General features: G+C 37.6%; 1 protein-coding gene across 1 annotated transcript; it reads left to right on the top strand.

Moving 5' to 3' along the window:
• Positions 1-348: 348 nt before the first annotated feature.
• On the top strand, positions 349-19,093 carry LOC106870041 (prohibitin-2). The gene is made up of 8 exons (XM_014916012.2): positions 349-582; positions 7,516-7,597; positions 7,877-7,956; positions 9,640-9,764; positions 13,208-13,393; positions 14,016-14,123; positions 16,749-16,826; positions 18,826-19,093. The coding sequence occupies exons 1-8, from the start codon at positions 453-455 to the stop codon at positions 18,925-18,927; spliced, it is 891 nt and encodes a 296-aa protein (XP_014771498.1). The 5' UTR covers positions 349-452; the 3' UTR covers positions 18,928-19,093.
• Positions 19,094-20,129: the final 1,036 nt, after the last annotated feature.

Below are 20,129 nucleotides of genomic sequence, written 5' to 3'. Positions count from 1 at the left end.
TGGAAAAATGTTTCGCTCAAGGACTTCAGTTTGAACTATTTTCATGATGTTTCATATTTAGATGCTTTTATTAAATTTCTTCAGTTGTCAAATATAAATAAACCTCGGAATTAAATTGTTTTGATTTACTGTCAGGTCACTTTTGGCCAACCCTGTACATATACATATATGTATTGCATATATGAATGTGTACACACACACACACACATGAATATAGGCAATCTTTATATTTAATATAATTTTAAAAAACTGCATCAATAACAACAACTATAATAATAAACCGCATCTAGAATGTTCTTGTGGAGAAAAGAAATGTCATTCACGTGCATTTCGTTTCGTTAAACACGTTCCTATATTTAGAGGAAACCTTTGCCAGCACATGTGTTGTTCGTCCATTAAACCAGTCATTTGTTTAGAACAGAAATAAAGCTCAGGATACAGAATATTCCACAATGGATCCAAAGAAGTTAGCAGATATGCTCAACAGATTTCGAGGTGGAAGTAAACCTCTTACAGCTGGACTAAGCCTTTTTGCAATGGCTGGTGGTTTAGCTTACGGCATTTCCCAGTCCATTTATACCGGTATGCTCTCTCTCTCTTTCCTTCTCCCGTACATCTTCAATTAACCTTTAGAATTAACAAGTTTAACCCTTTTAAAAAAGTCAAAAAAAAACAAACCTGTATGTTTATTTTTGTTTAAATTCTTAAAACAGAAAGATTTAATTGATTTTTTTTCTTCTGTCGACATTATAATATTTGGTACAATTTCTGCAATGTTGTCATTTATATACACATTTCTGCTCCTTGTAAAGAAATCAACCCTCCGAAGGTCATTTACCTATCACCTTTTTTCCGCCCCATTTTTCTTTCTAATTAGGTTGTAGTTATTATAGCCTTCCAAAATGAGTTTATAAAACAATTTGGTATGGTATATTCCGAAGAAAATAGACTGAAATATTTTTATTATTAACTTCCGAATTATTTATTGTTGAGAATCAAGTCAACGAGGGAGCCAACATGTGGGCCTCGACTGGCTGAAAAAAAGAAAAAGAAAAAAACCCAGTCAAAATATCTTTAAATCATATTCCCATCCTTAGAAAAGCAAGAACACGTTATATAATATATTCCAAGATATCACTAAAATTGATGGTTTGGTCACTTTTGGAACATCTTTGATCATAGATCTGCTCGAACCAGAGCTGACCTAGGAGCTAATGAATAATCCTCGAACCTAACCTTACGAGGCCAGTCTTCACATTTACCTATTAGTGACAATAAAATAATTGCTTTTTAGGTCCAGATGGACTATATGTAATCTGAACCTTCCCCCCTTATTTATTATTTTTTTTTTACGAATCCCACGTTTTAGGCCATGGAGATTGCATATAGTCCGTCTCCGCTGCTTTTTATATAATAGAATGTCACTGATTAGTGAAAGTAATTATATTTTATATTATGTCATTTTTTAAAGTTCCCAGAACCATAAAAATTGCAGCAAATGGTTAGTTTCATCCAGTGCACGGACCGGGACCTACACTTCCATTTGTTTAGTCCTATACATACATACATACGACTAGTTTCATCATTGGACTTCAGGCATACTTGGGCTGAGGCAACGCCTTCAAGCATTTTAAGCTATCTGATCGACCTCAGCACTTACTTAAGTTTGGCTCTTATTTGTCGAGTTGCTAGGTTATGGGGGCTTGAAAAGGACATAACACAACATCAGTTTTTATACCAGTGTAAACATAATCACACATGACAAGCATCTGCGCAATATATATATATATATATATATATTTAAATAACACACACCGCGTTAGATATATGAATTAAACACATGAGTTCGATATAGTTTTCAATCGGGCAAAGTATATGTTTCGTTTCACCGGTTTAGGAAAGCCAATGTTCATATTTGAATTAAAGGCACTGCATTAGCCTCGGACTAAATACTTTACGTTCGCAATTTCCTGTTGTCGTCTTTACTTTTATTTTCTTGTGGGGTCAGTAAAATAAGTAAATAATTACTAGACCACTTCTGTTTCCCTACCACACGTGTTGTGGGCTCCGTATCTCTCAATGTTAGAAATCAATGTTTAAGTTGCACGTCGTGTTTTGCGTTCAAATCTTGTCAAGGTCAATTTTGCATTTCTTTTGCGGGTCATTAAAATAAGCGTATGTAAAGAGCTGAAGTGGAGTGAACTCTCACTCTTGGGAGCCTGTGTTTATTTCAATTAATTACGTCAAATTATTACTACAGTTTTACTTGCAAGTATTTTGGTGACGAGCCGTAGCCCAATCGGTAATGGGGGTTCTACCGAAAATTTCGTCATTTTTTTTTTATTGTTAACCGAAAGAAAACGTCGTCTCTTTTTAAATTATTTTAACTTGACTGTTTTCAGCACAGTACAGCTAGCGATTTCGTAACTTTTACTAATAGAACTGGTTCATTTGAAAGTTGAACGTCCTAACCACATTCATAGACTGAATATGAACACTGACTTTTGATTAGTTTTGCCTTTCACCCCTATCAGCATAACCGAGTATTTCCGTCTGTTAACCAGCTTACATATACTTTTATTTTAGTTTAAATTAATGTTTGCAATGTAGAATAAATCGATTCAGGTTCAGAAGGAGTGGGCAGTTAATATATACATCATTTCCGTCTATTTAATTGTGTTTGTGTGCTGGGGAGGTTAAATAACGGAGTTCTGATATTTTTGCTCGAAATACCAGAACTATCTCGCAACACAGACATCCTAACTCTATCTTTTTTACTGATGCTTGCCTTCACATACCATCACTAAATTCCTCACACGGCCATTTAACCACGTAATGTACACCAAGTCAGATGGGAGGATCCCAGAACGCCTATATAGTGAGTGAACTGGTTTCTGTCAAGAGAGCAGATTGATGCCCCCCACCTCACCCACCATCATCGTTTTAAAGATGCTTGTAAGAGCGACATGAGGCCTCTTTACATAAACGTTGTAAAGTGGGAAGATATTACCGATGATTGCTTCTGTTGGTGTGAGAAGTGGACAAGGGTTTAAAAAGATAAGAAAAATATATTTGAAGAAAATGCAACATCAAGACAAGACTAATAGACATTGTCTTCAACTGTAGCTGGGACCGCCACTCGCATGTGGGTTTCTAGTCACAACATATACTGTTCTGCCAAACAAGACTTTCCATATGCAGATCTTACAAGACCATTGATGACTCGACAGTTCTGCATATAATTATTGATGATTTAAACAGTGTATATTTAATGATCTGAAATGCACTATTTAACTTTTTTAGTTAAGCCATGATATTCTTACCAAAATATCAGACTTCACTAAGACAGCCCAGAGAACTTTTTTCGCTAAAAATAGCCCTAAAAGTTCCTTTCTATGGACACATAGATACATTGTCTTTAAGCAGATCCCCAGTAGGACTGAAACCAAGTGAAGCTAGTTTTTCTGTCCACAGAGAGGTTAAACAGATATTTGTTTACATTCATGCAAGTATTCAGTTCTGAGATGGTTATGAAATTTACATTGCTTACAAAAGTTACTTCTCCATGTAAATTTCTACATGTCTTGTTTAAGTACACATATTCCCTCACAATGGTTATTTGCTCTTTAATTTATAATTATATTAAAGGATATTTTATTGCTTTATTTATCCCTCTTTCAAGCTCCCTCTCAGTTACACCCATCCCCTCTTCCATTATATAAGTAGTCATGTAGCTCATCTCTAGTACAAAACCATATTCTATTCTATTCTCTTACTTCAGCATCTCATCTCCTAGTGTAGAGTTGCTTACCTCTCTATTGTAGCCCAAATTAGTTAAAAGGGATCTTAGACTTAGGAGCTGCATGACAACCTGATTTTGCTGGCACCACAAACAAAGCATTGCAACCATTTTGCAGTGGTTGGCATTAGGAAGGGCATCCAGCCATAAGAGACAGACATGGGAACATGATGCAGTTCTTGGACTCAATAGATCCTGTTAAATCATCTGGCTTATGTTAGTATGGAAGATGGACCCTAAAAGAGAAGGATATTCATGCTTAAAGTAGTATTGAGAATTTCATGGTACAACAATCTTCTTCAGGTTTTGTCTCTAGTGAACATCTGCGTAAGCCTGTTCAGATTTTTCTTACTTGATTATGCCAGCCAAATAATCAGAATAACGTCTTGTGTCCTTACAGGATTATTTGGGATGTTTTAGGAGTGTATCACTAATGATATTTCTCTAAACCAGAATAAAGAAAAGATGGTCACAATTAAGAGAAAAATTTAACTAGTGGGTCCCTTAGTGGCTGGTAGCAGAATGATCTTCAAATATTGGGGCTGATGATGAATATAGAAATAAACAGCCTTAAATCAGACACTGACTCATTTTGGCAAGGCATAGCACCCAGCAGCCACCTGGCCTTATGTCTGGGGTGACAAGTTAAAGATTGGAAAGAAACATGGTAGTTGTGCAATCCTGATGGAAAATTCATCTACTGACCATCAGCAAAACTTACATCTGTAGTCAAAGGCTAGGATCACCAAGTTCCTGAAGTGTTTTACAGCTAATGTCTAGCTCTGGCAACCATAAAGGTTATTAAGCTTATGAAATATTTAATAGACTCCCAATCAAATCCGATCTTTGTCTCACATTGTCCACATGACGCTAACAAAAGAACACATATTGTTCTGGTATTGACTATAATCCAGTGTTATAACTTCTTTCTATCAAGTGCAAGAAGAGTTGTCATTATCACCACCCCAGTACATCCTCTTTTCCATGTTGGCATTGGTTTGGTAGGGTACCATGATCCAAGTCACTTCGTATTGAGAGCTACCGATCCTAAAAGACTGGCTCTTTTACTTGTCAATTGGCTACCTTTCCTAATGCTAATCCTTTTCCAATGTCAGCCAGGTGCATCTTCTCATAGCACCAGCACTAAGGAGGTTGAATATATCTTTGCAAGACAGAATTAAAGAGACCTCACAGTCCCATACATCATTTGCCAATCACTTTACACATTATGATTGGTGCATTTTCATGGCACCAACTCAATAGAGTGTGAAATATGAATAGTTTAGTATAAGCAGTCTTTGTGAGTTTGGTTTTAAAAGGGGCTGATACTGTCGTTAGAGAGGGTCAAGTTACAGGTTACTTTCAACATTTTTTTTCCCATACTGCGATAACATTGCAATAATATTGAAGTTTTAACTTTAAGATGTCATCATTGTATGATGGTTAGTTAGTTTCTTATAGCCTGAATCAGTTAGTCTGTGATTCTGGCCTTCATTCTCACATTCTCAACAATGATGGTAGGAAATGTTAGACTTTCTCCAAAATTACTAGTTAGTTGTTCTTGTTTAGACTCAGATTAGTCCAGAGATCAGATTTCTCATCAAAGGTGATTCAGCCACAATCATCCTATCTTATTTTCATTTACAATATAACCAACACTACTTTATACAATGTATCCTTTTAAGATGGTAAGGTGTTATTGAAGGGAGATTTAGTTGCTATTTCCAACACATCAAGCAAGTGTATGGAAGCTCCTTGAGTGATGGAATGGAAATCTCTTTTATTTTCATATTTATGGTGCTTTGATGCTGAGAAAATTTGTTTGAAAACAAATGCTCTGTTCTTAGTCTTCTATTATGTTATAGGGTGCATTTTAGGGCTATAAATTAACCCTTTTGATACCAGTCCACTTGAGACTACCCATGGTTCTATGATAGCGACTTGTTTTTTTTTAAGTGTTCTACATTAAAAGCTTTCATTAAAATTTCATGATAACTTATGTTCTGAAGACCAGCTAGATAATTCTTTCAATTATAGGCACAAGACCTGACATTTTAGTAGTGGAGTTTAGTTGATTTCATCAACCCTAGTGCTAACTGGTACTTTATTTTATTGAACCTTGAAAGAATGAAAGGCAAAGTTGACCTTGGCGGAATTTGAACTTGGAATGTAAAGACAGATGAAATTCCTCTAAGCATCTTGTCCAGAGCACTAACAGTTCTATCAGCTTGCTGCCTTAGTGAACCAGCTAAACTCTCTCAGACCTGGGCTCCCGTGTCTAACTTTACTCTCCACTTGGAGTCCTGAGTTAAGAAATAAATTGTTATATATACAGCTCAAGAGGAACAATTGCAGGCAAACTAATGGATAGAATCAGCTGCATGTACTTTTTCTACTTCTGTTGTTCATTACTGCTTTACTGGGAATCTAGCTGAGATGATGTTCTGCCTATTCCTACTAGAGTGGGGACATAGCATGGCAAGGTTAATAATCCTTTCTACTATAGGCACAAGAGCTGAAATTTGGGGGTAGGGGCCCCAGTTGATTAGATCGATCCCAGTATGCAACTGCTACTTAATTTATTGACTCTGAAAGGATGAAAGGCAAAGTTGACCTCAGTGGAATTTGAACCTGGAACGTAGCGACTGGTGAAATACCACTAAGCATTTAGTCCAGCTTGCTAATGATTCTGCCAGCTCGCCGTCCTTTGGCAGGGTTAATAATGACAATAATTTTACTAAATTCTTCATTATTTTCAAGATTAACTGAAGTGAAGGCAAGGTATTTCATTTAGAACAGTGGTTCTCATCTGGGGTTTATATGGCCCCTTGTGGTCCATATAAGATTTTAGGGGGTTCACACAAGGTAAAGAGCAGATTGCGTCCACAGTATTAAACAGCTAGGTACTTTTTATCTAATGTTTTACATATTTCAGCCTACACAAACAAGTGAATGTGTGATAGATGAAATTGGAATTTTGAAATAAGTATCTATAAAACTAGTTTTTAACCTTTTAGCATTTAATGTGGACATATCTGATCCAAATATTCTACCTTTTTTTTTTATGTCAAAACTGATCAGATCTATCCTCTCATACCTACCCTACAATGTCATTCTAAAAATATACAATCACACCATTGAAATCTCTAAGCTACAACATAATGCATGATTAATTCTGCTCACAAAGTATTGCTTCACCTGAGACTGTAGTAGAAGACACTTTCCCAAAGTACTATGTTGTGAGATTGAAACCTAATTATTATAATGCATGTTCCTTTAATACACATACTATACTTTTGAAGGTGCATGGTTCAGTGGTTAGTGTTGGGCTTATAATCATCAGGTAGTGAGTTTGATTCCCGGACTGGGCTGTGTGTTGTGTTATTGAGCAAGACACTTAATTTCACATTGCTCCAGTTCACTCAGCTGTAGAAACGAGTTGCGATGTCACTGGTGCCAAGCTGTATCGACCCTTACTTTTCCCTTGGATAACATCAGTGGCGTGGAGAGAGGAGGCTGATATGCATGGGCGACTGCTGGTCTTCCATAAACAACCTTGCTTGGACTTGTGCCTTGGAGGGTAACTTTCTAGGTGCAATCCCATCGTCCTTCATGACTGAAAGGGTCTTTTATACCTGCACCCATGTTAATTTTTCCCTTTATGGATATTTACTTGTATTTTTATTTAATTTAATTCTTTTTTTGTCTTTTGACAGTTGATGGTGGTCATAGAGCCATTATTTTCAGTCGAATTGGCGGTATTAAAAAGGACATTTATGCAGAAGGGCTGCATTTCAGGTGAGAATTAATTGCTTTCATAATTCTAGGCCATGGTGCTTGGTCTTGCATCTGTTATGCAGCTGCATTAAATGCAGAGCAATTTTGTTATTCACCCAAAATTTTAGAAAATGCTTCTTAAAAACTGGCAAATATTGTAAATTTTGTTTTATATTATAAGCTAATATTTTATACATAATCTACTAATTTTGAGAAATATAAATTGAAAAAGCATTTTCAGTTGTTTCCTTCTTCATAAGACATTTTTGGTGATGGAACTCTTGAATTATTTATTTCTAGGATTCCATGGTTTCATTACCCTATTATTTATGATATTCGGGCTCGGCCAAGGAAATTGTCTTCTCCAACTGGTAGTAAAGGTAAGAAGAGCTTCACATTATTATATTTTTGCATGTTTGGATGGTGCTTTTTATGTGCCACCGGCACAGGAACCAGTAAAGGTGTACTGGTGTCGGTCATGATTGGTTGGTGCTTTTTACGTGCCATCGGTACTGGAGCCAGTAAGGCGGGCCTGGCAACGAACACGTTTGGATGGTCCTTTTTAAGTGCCACTGGCACAGGAGCCAGTCAGTGGGCATTGGCATTGGTCATGATCGGTTTGTGCTTTTTACATGCCATCGGCATGGGAGCCAGCCAAGGGGCACCGGCCCCAGCTACAATATTGGTTTTACTTGACTCAACAAGTCTTCTCAAGCATATCATATCGCCTGACACATCAGGAGTATTTTTTAACAGGGCTGAATGTGAGTGGCTGCCATCTCACTTTAGTTGCTGGGTCTTCTCAATCATAGTGTGTCTCCAAAGGTCCCTGTCTCCTTTCATTGCCTCTGTGAGGCCCAATGTTCGAAGGTCATCCCTCACCACCTCATCCCATGTCTTTCTAGGTTTACCTCTTCTACAGGTTCCTTCTACAGTTAGGGAGTGGCACTTCCTCACAGCTGTCTTCATTCATACGTAACACATAGCCATACTAGCGCAGTCGTCTCTCTTGCACACCACATTTGATGCTTCTTCTGCCCAATTTTTCTCTCAGGACGCTTACACTGTTGTGGATCATACTAGATTCATTTCTTTCAAGCCTACACGTCCTCAGCATTCATGGCCCATGTTTCACTGCCGTGTAGCATGGCAGTTTGCACACATGCATCATACAATCTACCTTTCACCCAGAGCGAGAGGCCTTTAGTTGCCAGCAGAGGTAGGAGCTCCCTGAACTTTGCCCATGCTATTCTTACCCTAGTATTCTTACACTCTCTTGGCAACCACCTCCTCTGCAGACTTGGTCGCCTAGGTAGCAGAAGCTAATAACTACTTCTAGTTTCTTCCCCTGGCATGTGATGGAATCTGTTTTCTGTACATCTTCAGTGTTTAATGTCCCATTGCATCTGCCACACACAAAAACTATTGTCCTGGTTAACCTTCATTTGATATTGCTTCACCTTTTATGTGTCCATAGCTTACACTGGGTACATCGTATGGAGTTTCTACCCATGCCTTTTCTACAGACTGAGCAGGGCCATCTACCTGAGGGGGGTTGTGATTTGACAGCCTTCCTACTTACTAAGACTTTGGTTTTGGCTAGGTTAACCCTAAGGCCCACAGAATTCAGTTAGGCTGGTGACCAGTGTAAAAATGAGGTTCTTATTAGCAACAGGTAAATTATAACCATATAACAGTAGCCTGGTGTAGTCTTTTACCTGGTCGCCTCATGTCAAACTGTCCAACCCATGCCAGCATGGAAGGTGAACGTTAAATGATGATTACACACACACACACACACACACACACACACACACACACACACACACACATTCAAGACTTTTTGAAATCTTTAACATTGCTAGCAGGAGTGAGATGTGGTTTATATTTTTGATTGAAAAAAAAAAAAAGAAGAAAAACTCTTGTAATTTCATGTATGCTTATATATTCTATTTTCTAACTGCAAACATTCTTCAGTTTGCAGTTCTGTTGTTTTGAAATAGCATAAAATAAATCTACCTTTTATTTTCTAATTATATCAATTGATGTTTTTTCGTTTGTAGATTTACAAATGGTTAATATTTCTCTTCGAGTTCTCTCTCGGCCAGATGCTTTGCATTTACCTGCCATGTACCGACGATTGGGATTAGATTATGAAGAGCGGGTGCTACCATCAATTTGTAACGAGGTAAGGAACGAGTATTTGTTTTAAATTAGGTGCATGGTTAATTTTTTTTGTTATAGATGGGATTTTGTCAGTTGAATCAGTAGTCATGTAAAAGCTGTAGTAATCTAATTTCATTTGATATAATGAGCTTATTTCAGATCTACTCAAAAATTTAAGGTTTGAAGTCATTATGTAACACTTGTTTTCCATGCTGGCATGGGTTGGATGGTTTGACAAGCTGGCCAGCTGAAGAGCTGCCTAGGTTCCAGTCTACAACTGAATGCTCCTCCTAATGTCAACCACTTTGTAAAGTGTATTGGGTTTTTTTATGCAGGATCGGCATAGGTATATTTTTGTGGTACCGGTATGGGTGTTTTTTACATGGCATCAGCAGCCACAAGACCACAAGATTAGGAATGCTCAGCTGGGGAGAGATGCTGGGGACATGCTGGTACGCAAGGACAACCATACTTTTACTTAGCTTGACTTGTCTTCTCAAGCACACCAAACCACCAGGAATCTCAGTCCCTGTCATCCCCCCTGTGAGGCCCAATGTTTGGAGATCCTTTCTCATCAGTTCACCCCATGTCTTTCTGGGGTCTACTCCTCCTACATGTTCCCTCCACAATAAGAAATTGGCACCCCTTGATGCAACTATCTTCATTCAAATGCATTACATGAGCATAACAGCACAGTCTTCTCTCTTGTACACTACATCTGATGCTACGTATACCCAGTTTTTCTCTGAAATCACTTACACTCTGCTGTATATGCACACTGACATTACCCATCCAGTGGAGCATACTGGCTTTATTTCCTTCAAGCCTTTGCATATCTTCAGTAGTCACAGCCCATGTTTCACTGCCATGTAGCATAGCTGTTTGTACACATGCATCCTACAATCTGCCTTTCACTCTGAAGGAGAGGCCCTTTGTTACTAACAGAGGTAGTAGCTCTGAACTTTGCCCTGCCTATTCTTAGTCTAGCAGCTATGCTTTTGGAACAGTCTCCACCACTACTAACTTGGTCACCTATGTAATGGAAACTGTCTACTATTTCTAAGGATTCCTCCTGATATTTAGAGGGGTCTATTTTCTGCTCATTTCTGGTGTTTAATGTATCTGCACATCTGCCACACATAAAGACTACTTTCTCTGTTAGTCTTCCAGTGATACTGCTTCACCTCATGTGTCCACAGCTTGCACTGGTACACTGTATGGAGTTTCTTTACAGTAGTTATAAAGAATGTCACTGTTATAAGAGCAGTGTCTTCTGTTTTCTGTCTTCTGTGAAACCATCTCTAACTATGGGGACAATATTGATTTCAAATTTTGGCACAAGGCCTGCAATTTTTTGGGGGAAGGAATAAGTTGATTACATTGACCCAAGTGCTCAACTCAACTGGTAAATTCGCCCTCGACAAAATTTGAATCTAGAATGTTGTTGGCACTCCGTCGCTTACAACGTCGAGAGTTCCAGTTGATCCGATCAATGGAACAGCCTGCTTGTGAAATTAACGTGCAAGTGGCTGACCACTCCACAGACACGTGTACCCTTAACGTAGTTCTCGGGGGAGATTCAGTGTGACAGTGTGACAAGGCTGACCCTTTGAATTACAGGCACAACAGAAACAGGAAGTAAGAGTGAGAGAAAGTTGTGGTGAAAGAGTACAGCAGGGTTCGCCACCATCCCCTGCCGGAGCCTCGTGGAGCTTAAGGTGTTTTCGCTCAATAAACACTTACAACGCCCGGTCTGGGAATCGAAACCACGATCCTATGACCACGAGTCTGCTGCCCTAACCACTGGGCCATTGCGCCTCCACATCTAGAACGTAAAGACAGACGAAATGCAGCTAAGCATTTCATCCGGCATGCTAATGATTTTGCCAATTCTCTACCTTAACTATGAAGAAATATTGATTTCAGTTTTTAGCACAAAGTCAGCAATTTTGGGGGAAGGACTAAGTTGATTATATCAACCCCAATGCTTAACAGGTATTTATTTTATTGACCCCGAAAAAATGAAAGGCAAAGTCAGTCACAGCGGAATTTGAACTTAGAATGTTAAGACGGACGAAATGCCAGTAAGCATTTCGTTCTGTGTGATAATTTTACCTTAACTATGAGGGAACTATTACTTTGCTTGTAAACGGTGAGGGTTGCCAACAACAAAAATACATTGAAACGATGATGAATGGTCTTGAATGATTATGCTAATTGTATAATGGAATGAGTAGTGAAGTCATGTCTCAGAATGTTCAAATTCACTGTAGAGATGCTTTCAAGAGTCGGGGTTTTTTTTTTTACTCCCTGGAAAGTATTGTATGAAAAATTAAGCAAGGTAGGGTCGTTTTAGGTTTTTTTTTTTTTTTACAAACAGATTTAGAAAGAGTTGTTTCCCTTTAGCCTGCTCTGATTTTAAATAACACCTAAATGGTTTAAACTTGCGAATTTAGCAACACACGTTTTAACTCCCCCCCCACGCTCTCTCTTCTTTGAAGCAGCACCAGTTATTTAAAAGAGCATTTGCTAAAGCCTTTTTTGAAGTTACAATTACGTTTAAACATATATACATACATACACATACTTCATACAATGTGTGTGGTATGTTTATAAACATATAAAGTATATATGGCAATGTGTATGGTGTATGCATGTTTATAGATATACATATGTGTGTGTGTGTGTATATATATGTATATATATGTATATATATATATATATATATATATATATATATTTATAAGTGTATATAGTGTGTATTGGTATGTACATGTATGTGTGTACACACACACACACACTGTTTTGAAGAATGCAAAGCAAGCACAGTATAGATATCTATGAGGTTGTGTTCAGATAGATGGAAACTAATATACACTTTAAAAAGATGGAAAAAACGGCGGGGTGTGTGTGTGTGTGTGTGTGTGCAAAGCAGCTGAAGATAGAAGGGGAGTGGTGATGGGCTACATATTCCAGTGTGTCTCTAGCATAGAAAGTTAGGCATACTCTTCTGATGAGGGTGACCTGGCTTCCCCTAAAAGATCCATAGGAACTTGAGTTATTATATACACTTATAACATCATGGGTGTTTATTATGTATGAATGGTCAAAGCATAGGTCATGGTGCCCTTGAAACAGCTGTCAAGATAAGACTTACATAACTTGTTTTGTTTACTTTGTATTCTTTATTCTGTATATTGTATTCCATGTAAATATATGTATTAAGCCTATTTGTGATTATCAACCTTTGTACTTATGTGTAAAAGCCTTTTTCGTCTGTCTTTATGTTGTGGGTTCAAATTCCACTGAGGTTGACTTTACCTTTCATCCTTTCGGGGTCGATAGATTAAGTATCAGTTACACTCCAGGGTTGCTGTAATCGACTGTCCCTTCCCCTAACTTTCAGGCCTTATTTCTATAGTAGAAAGCATATGTAAAAGCCTTTTATTTTTATTTTCTCTCCAGGTTCTGAAAAGTGTCGTTGCCAAATTTAATGCCTCTCAACTGATAACTCAGCGACAACAGGTCAGTGTGCTTATTCGACGAGAACTACACAACCGTGCAAAGGATTTTAACATCATTCTTGATGATGTCTCTATTACAGAGCTGAGTTTTGGTCGGGAATACACAGCTGCTGTAGAATCCAAACAGGTTAGCTTCAGAAGGTTTTTCTCTTGTCTGTCTGTCTGCCTACCTCCCTCCCCAACATTTTAACCCTTTTAATGTCAACCTGCCTAAGACCACCTCACTGGTTTTATGGTACAGACTTCCCATTTTAATATGACCTAAACTAAAACCTTCAAAATTTCATTCTAATTTATGTTCCAAACTCCACCTTAAACTGGTCAAGTTATTTTATTAATTTCTTCATTATTTTTCAAAATTAAATGAAACAAAAGCTGTGAAGTTTGAAAGCGGTATGGTAACTAAAGGGTTAAAACAAGAAATTTTTGTCTCATGAGGTGGCACTAGAAAAATCAAATGTTATAAAGTTTACCTCTCACCACACAACAATTTCGTTAGTCACTGCTTATACTACAATCTCACCTCTCCTCTCTCCCATTGTCATTAATCTCACCTCTCCACTCTCCCATTGTCATTTCCTCTGTTCTTTTCCATCGTAATTCTTATTGCTTTCCCTCATCTTCCACTATCATTTCCTCTATGTATTCTCCCATTGTTATCTCTTCTCATCCCAATGAAGTACCATAGTTTAATTTAACCCCTCTGTGTGACGTTTCTAATGGTCTCCTGTTTATTTTGGTCTTTTTAGGTTGCCCAACAAGAAGCTCAGCGAGCTCAGTTTGTTGTAGAAAAAGCCAAACAGGAACGTCAACAGAAGATCGTACAGGCTGAAGGTGAAGCTGAAGCTGCAAAGATGATATCCTTTTATTCTGTTTGTGTGTTTTCCTTTCTATATTTCAGCTGATTGATCTTGAAGAAAGAAACCTTGCCTTATTTACTGATAATTGATACGGTCTTTATTGATGATTGACTCCTGATGATTTCACAATAATGTTGACTTATTAGTTTAACCATTTTTTTTTCTGTTCCCTACTTCATGTGAGACCAGCAGTACCCAATGTTCTTTAATCCTTTAGCATTTAAATTGGCCATATCCGGCCAAAATATTTTACCTGTTTTATGTTTAAACTGGCCATATTTAACCTCTGCCATCTACCCTATTATCTCATTCTAAAAATATCCAGTCACATCATCAAAATCTGAAAGCTTTAAGATAATACACGATTAATTCAAAGCAATGGGAATGAATAAGCATTACATTTGACAGAATAATCTGAACACTAAAGGGTTAAGGTTTTCCTAAACTAGTGAGGTTGATATTGATGTTTAAGATGAACTGCTGGAAGTGGATAGCTGTAGGGGAAATTGTGTGGAGGTGTGAGTTGTTGAGGGCTTGCAGTTCTGAGAGGAAAGATTAGTTGAATTATGTTGAGGGTGAGGTACAAAAAAGTATACAGCTTGCTAGTTCAGAGGTGCTGTTGTAGTGATTTACCTGCCATGTACCTACGATTGGGGTTAGATTATGAAGAGCAGGTGCTACCATCAATTTGTAAAATTGATACAGTACACTAATATTGTTCTAGAGCAGTGGTTCCCAAACAGGGTCCATATGGCCCTTGGGGGTCCATGTAAAATTTTGTTAAAATTTATTTGCAATAAGTTATTACTTCTACAATACACAAAATATATTAATTTTTTCTGTAACAATTCCTAATAATATTTAATTATAAAAATATTTTTTAAAACATTGAATGGCTAGAAGGGTCCATCCAAAGGTAAAATAGGAATCAAAGGGATCCACAGGTAAAAAATGGTTGAGAAGCGCTGTTCTAGAGGTTGCAGTATGTTGAGAAAAGATTTATTAATTGGTCAAACCGTTTGCTTTTTACTAATGCAGACTAAAATATTGTTTAGCAGCTGCAGTTTCCTTTAAAATTCAGTTTTAGGTATGGTATGTGTGTTTGATTGTCATGAAATTCATCAGAAATTATGAGGTCTAGTGCTCTTGTTGTTTGTGAAGATTTTAGTTGTGTGATCTTCATGAGAAGGAAATTGTAGGGCAGGTATGCACAACCTTTTTTGTTCAAAGGGCCAAATTGTGAATTCAGTTATTCGAGGCAGGCCACAAGGTATATCATAATTTGGATGATCAAGAAAGATACAAAACAGTAGCATAGAAAAGGTTATTGAAAATTTTAGGTAACAAACATCTTAAAATTGCTTAGAACGCCTAACAAGTTTATATCATGTATTCCACCAAAAAGGAGTGTGTTTTGATGGATATGGCAATTTACTCAAAGACATGAAAGGAAATATAATAATAAAAGTTAATAAATAGGTACTATTATGTGTGTTTTCAGTGTGATTGTGGTACCTTGTTCACTGTTAATTTTCAGTTATTAAAATTAGAAAGTTTTTGTAAAATGGTTTTGTGGGCTGCATAAAATGCCCTTGTGGGTTGCAGGTTGTGCATTGCTGTTGTAGGGATTTTCTTTGACATGTGTAGGAAGATTTCATTTTATTGTTTAGACAAAGGGACTAATAGTTATGTCATTATTGGAGGATAATTAAGGTGGTGAGTTGGCAAAATGATTGTCTGTCTTTTATGTTCTGAGTTCAAGTTCCGCCAAGGTCGACTTTCTTTTGCCCTTTTGGAGTTGATAAAATGAGTACCAACCAAGTACTGGGGTCCATGTAGTTAACTCCTCACTCCTCTCAGAAACTGCTGGCCCTGTACTAAAATTTGAAACCATTCTTGGAGGATGTTTTCTGACTTTCTTCCTGTTCATGGAGGTAATGTTTGTATAGTATGAAGTATCTTCAATGAATCTGAAAAGTGCCAATGTGAAAAATGGTATTAAGATGTGAAGGGCAGGATATCATCTGCATACAAGTATGTACAGTCAGAAGTAAGGATGAGGAAATTGTTATGTACAGAAGGAAGAATATGAGAAGGACATGGCTGAGTCTTAGGTTAAACCAGAAATGATGAAATGGAGGTTGGAAGGAGAAAGAGCTTGTTAATAGATGAAGATGATCATCTGAATCGGAGATGAAAGATAGAGGTTGTTGAAAGATGGGTAACTATATTATAAGGTTCTTTGATCTGGACTGGGCTGAAGGCTTAGTAGCATTGTTTACACTGAAGTCTTAGAGAAATGTAGAGGAGATGGCTTTTGTCTGCATCCAGAAAGATAGCTTTACTCTTTGATGACAACTTGCAAGAAAAATCATAATCCTGAAGGTAGTATTGATGTGAAAGGACTGACTAAGAGCTGAAAGAATGAGATAAAGGAGACCAAAAACTGACCTCATCATTTATACTCTAAAAGACTGATCCCTAATAGTTTTCAGACTTCACATGGCATTCATTTTTTTCACAGGGACTGTTATATTTCAAGCAGGTTTTATGCTCATATTTTACGCAGTAAAATATTTATTATTTAAAAATATGAAATATTGTTTTCTTTAACCTTGTTACCTTGGAAATGCTATATCTATAAACCCTGGATATTTAAAGTTGAGGAAGATACGGGCTGCACAATCAATTTCTAAAACTGTATGTATCTTTGATTTATTGTCTTTTCTTAACTGTTTGGATATTTTTTTTTCCCAACTAAGTTTCTTTAGAATATTATACTTTAGAATATTATACTTTTCAAATGATTTTTCAGCTTTGCTATGTATTTGAATAGGGACAATAGGTCCAACCCATGCCAGCATGGAAAGTGGACGTTAAATGACAATGATGATGACAATGTAAAGTAAAACAGACACTTGTGGTGTAGTTGGGCATAACATCTTTAGTGTTAGTGGAATGATAAAAAATATACTCAGTCCACACTGAAGTGGTTTGTATTTGGAATTAACCAACAGAGGTGATATAAGTTAAAAAGAAGACAATGACAACTGTTCTAGTGTTGCCAATGACAACTGTTCTAGTGTTGCCAATGACAACTATTCTAGTGTCGCCAGTGGCAACTATTCTAGTGTTGCCAGTGACAACTATTCTAGTGTTGCCAGTGACAACTATTCTGGTGTTGCCAGTGACAACTATTCTAGTGTTGCAAGTGACAACTGTTCTAGTGTTGCCAATGACAACTGTTCTAGTGTTGCCAGTGACAACTGTTCTAGTGTTGCCAGTGACAACTGTTCTAGTGTTGCCAGTGACAACTGTTCTAGTGTTGCCAGTGACAACTGTTCTAGTGTTGCCAGTGACAACTGTTCTAGTGTTGCCAGTGACAACTGTTCTAGTGTTGCCAGTGACAACTGTTCTAGTGTTGCCAGTGACAACTGTGCTAGTGTTGCCAGTGACAACTGTGCTAGTGTTGCCAGTGACAACTGGGCTAGTGTTGCCAGTGACAACTGGGCTAGTGTTGCCAGTGACAACTGTTCTAGTGTTGCCAATGACAACTGTTCTAGTGTTGCCAATGACAACTGTTCTAGTGTTGCCAATGATGACCACTCTAGTGTTGGTGGTATTTAAAGTGGAATATAAAGTGGTTGGTGATAGGAAGAACATCCAGTTATAAAAACCAATGCAAAAATGATGTATATAAAATCAAAATTATCTTGTTTTCCTCTGTTCTTGTGTATGTTGAGTGAGACAAAGGAGCATGGCTGGTTGCAAGATAAAGGCGTATGGCTGGTTGTGAGATGAAGGGGCATGGTGGGTTGCAAGATGAAGGACCATGGTGGATAGCAAAATAAAGGGCCATGACTGGTTGTGAGATAAAAAATCATGGTGCTTATGAGACAGCAGACTCTGGTGGGTTGTGAGACAGGACTGTGGCAGGCCACAAGGCAAGTAGACTGTGGCAAGTGAGGGGGCTGTAATGGGTTTGCAAGACAAGATTCTTGTGGGTTGCGAGAGATGGAGGACTGTGGGGGTTTGGTGGGGTTGTGAGACAACACCAATTCACTCCATGTCAACATGAGAAGAAAAACTGATGTGGAATGGTGATGATTATGATAATCACCCTTGATGACATGATTATGATATATGCATCTGTGATCGAGAGGTGAACTTTACAAGCCAACTATTTCCTCTAAGAGGGCAATAACTCAGAATATAAGAACTGAAAAAGGAGATAGGTTGTTCTTTAGTCTTATTGAATAGGACAATCTGTCTGGTATTGGTGGCACAATAAAATGCATCCTGTTGACACTGTGACATATGCAACAAAGCTGGTTGTTTTTTTCTCTGTTGCTGTGTGTTTGATGACAACTGCAATGAGGGATGAGTCCTGTCTGATTCATGCTACTGTAGTATTCCTGCTTGTGATATTTATATCATGTTTTCATCAACCAATGTGTGAAGTTTATGTGCAGGTAGTCAACTTGCTAGAAATAGCAGCTAATCTCTCGTATGCCTTAAAAAAATAGATTTTTTTTTACAATATAGTCTCTAAGACACAAAATGATTTGATGATCACAGTTGGAACATTTTTTAGCATAAGACTGCTGGACCAGTGTTAACTTGGTGTGTGTGTGTATCATCTTCAACAGTGTATTTCATCACAAGTTTCAATGCATTTTATTTTGTACTTTTTTTGCAGATTGCTTCTTCCCAGAATCGGGCTTTCTTGAATTCCAATTCCTTGATGTTAAACATTATGGATCCTTTATTTGGAGAGTCTGCCAACAGTCTGAAAAAGTAAAAATTCATACCATTATTCCTTTTTGGAAAAATAATTTCCAGATGTAATCACGTGAATACATAATCCACTACAGTAGTGAGAAAGGTTTGAAAAATTGAAATTTTTTTTTATTCTCTAAAATATGTGTAAACAAAAGTAAATAAAACCAAAATATATAATTACTTAATACATTTTGTTTTTGTGTTTTTATTTTGTACAAATTTTGAAAATCTTAATTTGATGGAAGATGTGCTGATCTCTAATTTGGAGGATGGAGTGCTGATTTCTAATTGTGGTGGGAACCTGTGGAATGGGTAGACCCAGGAAAATCTGGAATGAGGTGGTGAAATATGATCCTCATTTGTTGAGTCTCACAAAGGCGATCACAACTGACACTTCTAGTGATCTGCTGTGCTTGAGAAGACACATGAAGCTAGGTGAATTCATAGTTGTGACCAGTGCTGGTGACATGTAAAAGACACCAGAACACTGTGTAAAGTGGTTGGCGTTAGGTAAGGCATCAAGCTGAAACATGACTGGAGCTCAGTACAGCTCTCCGACTTACCAACTCTGGCCAAACTGTCTAACCCATGTCAGCATGGAAAAAGGACATTAAATGATGATGATGATGATATAAGTACACTTTTCTTTTCTCTTTCTATCCTTTTTGTTTTTGTTTACCATGTCTATAGTAAATGTACAACTTCAATATAAGGCAGTTGAGTGGCAGAATTGTTAGAGCATCAGATAAAATACCTTTTGAAATTTAGTTACAACCCTCTGTTTTAAGCTCAAATTCTGTCAATTTTAATTGCACGCCTAACGTCACAATTTTCCCATGACCGGTCTCAACCATTTAAACAAAAGAAAACACTCTATGGCAAGGTCCAGTAAGGGTAAAGCGCAAAGACCACCTTCAGTCATGAATGACCATCGGATTGCACTTAGAAAGTTACTCTCTGAGGCACAAGTCCTGATAAATTTGTTTATAGAAGACCAGTAGTCACCCCTGCATGCCAGCCTCTTCTCTCTTCACTCCATCAACGTTATCCAAAGAAAAGTGAAGGCCGATACAGCTTGGTACCAATTACGTCGCAACTCATTTCTACAGCTGAGTGAATTGGAGCAACGTAAAATAAAGTGTCTTGCTTAAGAACACAGCACACAGCCCAATCCGGGAATCGAACTCATTACCTCATGACTGTGAGCCCGACCACTGAGCC

Source organism: Octopus bimaculoides, chromosome 9, assembly GCF_001194135.2.
Source record: "Octopus bimaculoides isolate UCB-OBI-ISO-001 chromosome 9, ASM119413v2, whole genome shotgun sequence".
Lineage (NCBI taxonomy): Eukaryota > Metazoa > Mollusca > Cephalopoda > Octopoda > Octopodidae > Octopus > Octopus bimaculoides.
Note: the sequence above shows the minus strand (reverse complement) of the source record. Positions and strands in the feature narration are given on the sequence as shown.

Coding starts and splice junctions, on each gene's coding strand:
- LOC106870041 (XM_014916012.2), top strand. CDS start 453: ATGGATCCAAAGAAGTTAGCAGATATGCTCAACAGATTTCGAGGTGGA. Junction 583..7,515: donor TTCCCAGTCCATTTATACCG/GTATGCTCTCTC, acceptor GTCTTTTGACAG/TTGATGGTGGTCATAGAGCC. Junction 7,957..9,639: donor TTCTCCAACTGGTAGTAAAG/GTAAGAAGAGCT, acceptor TTTCGTTTGTAG/ATTTACAAATGGTTAATATT.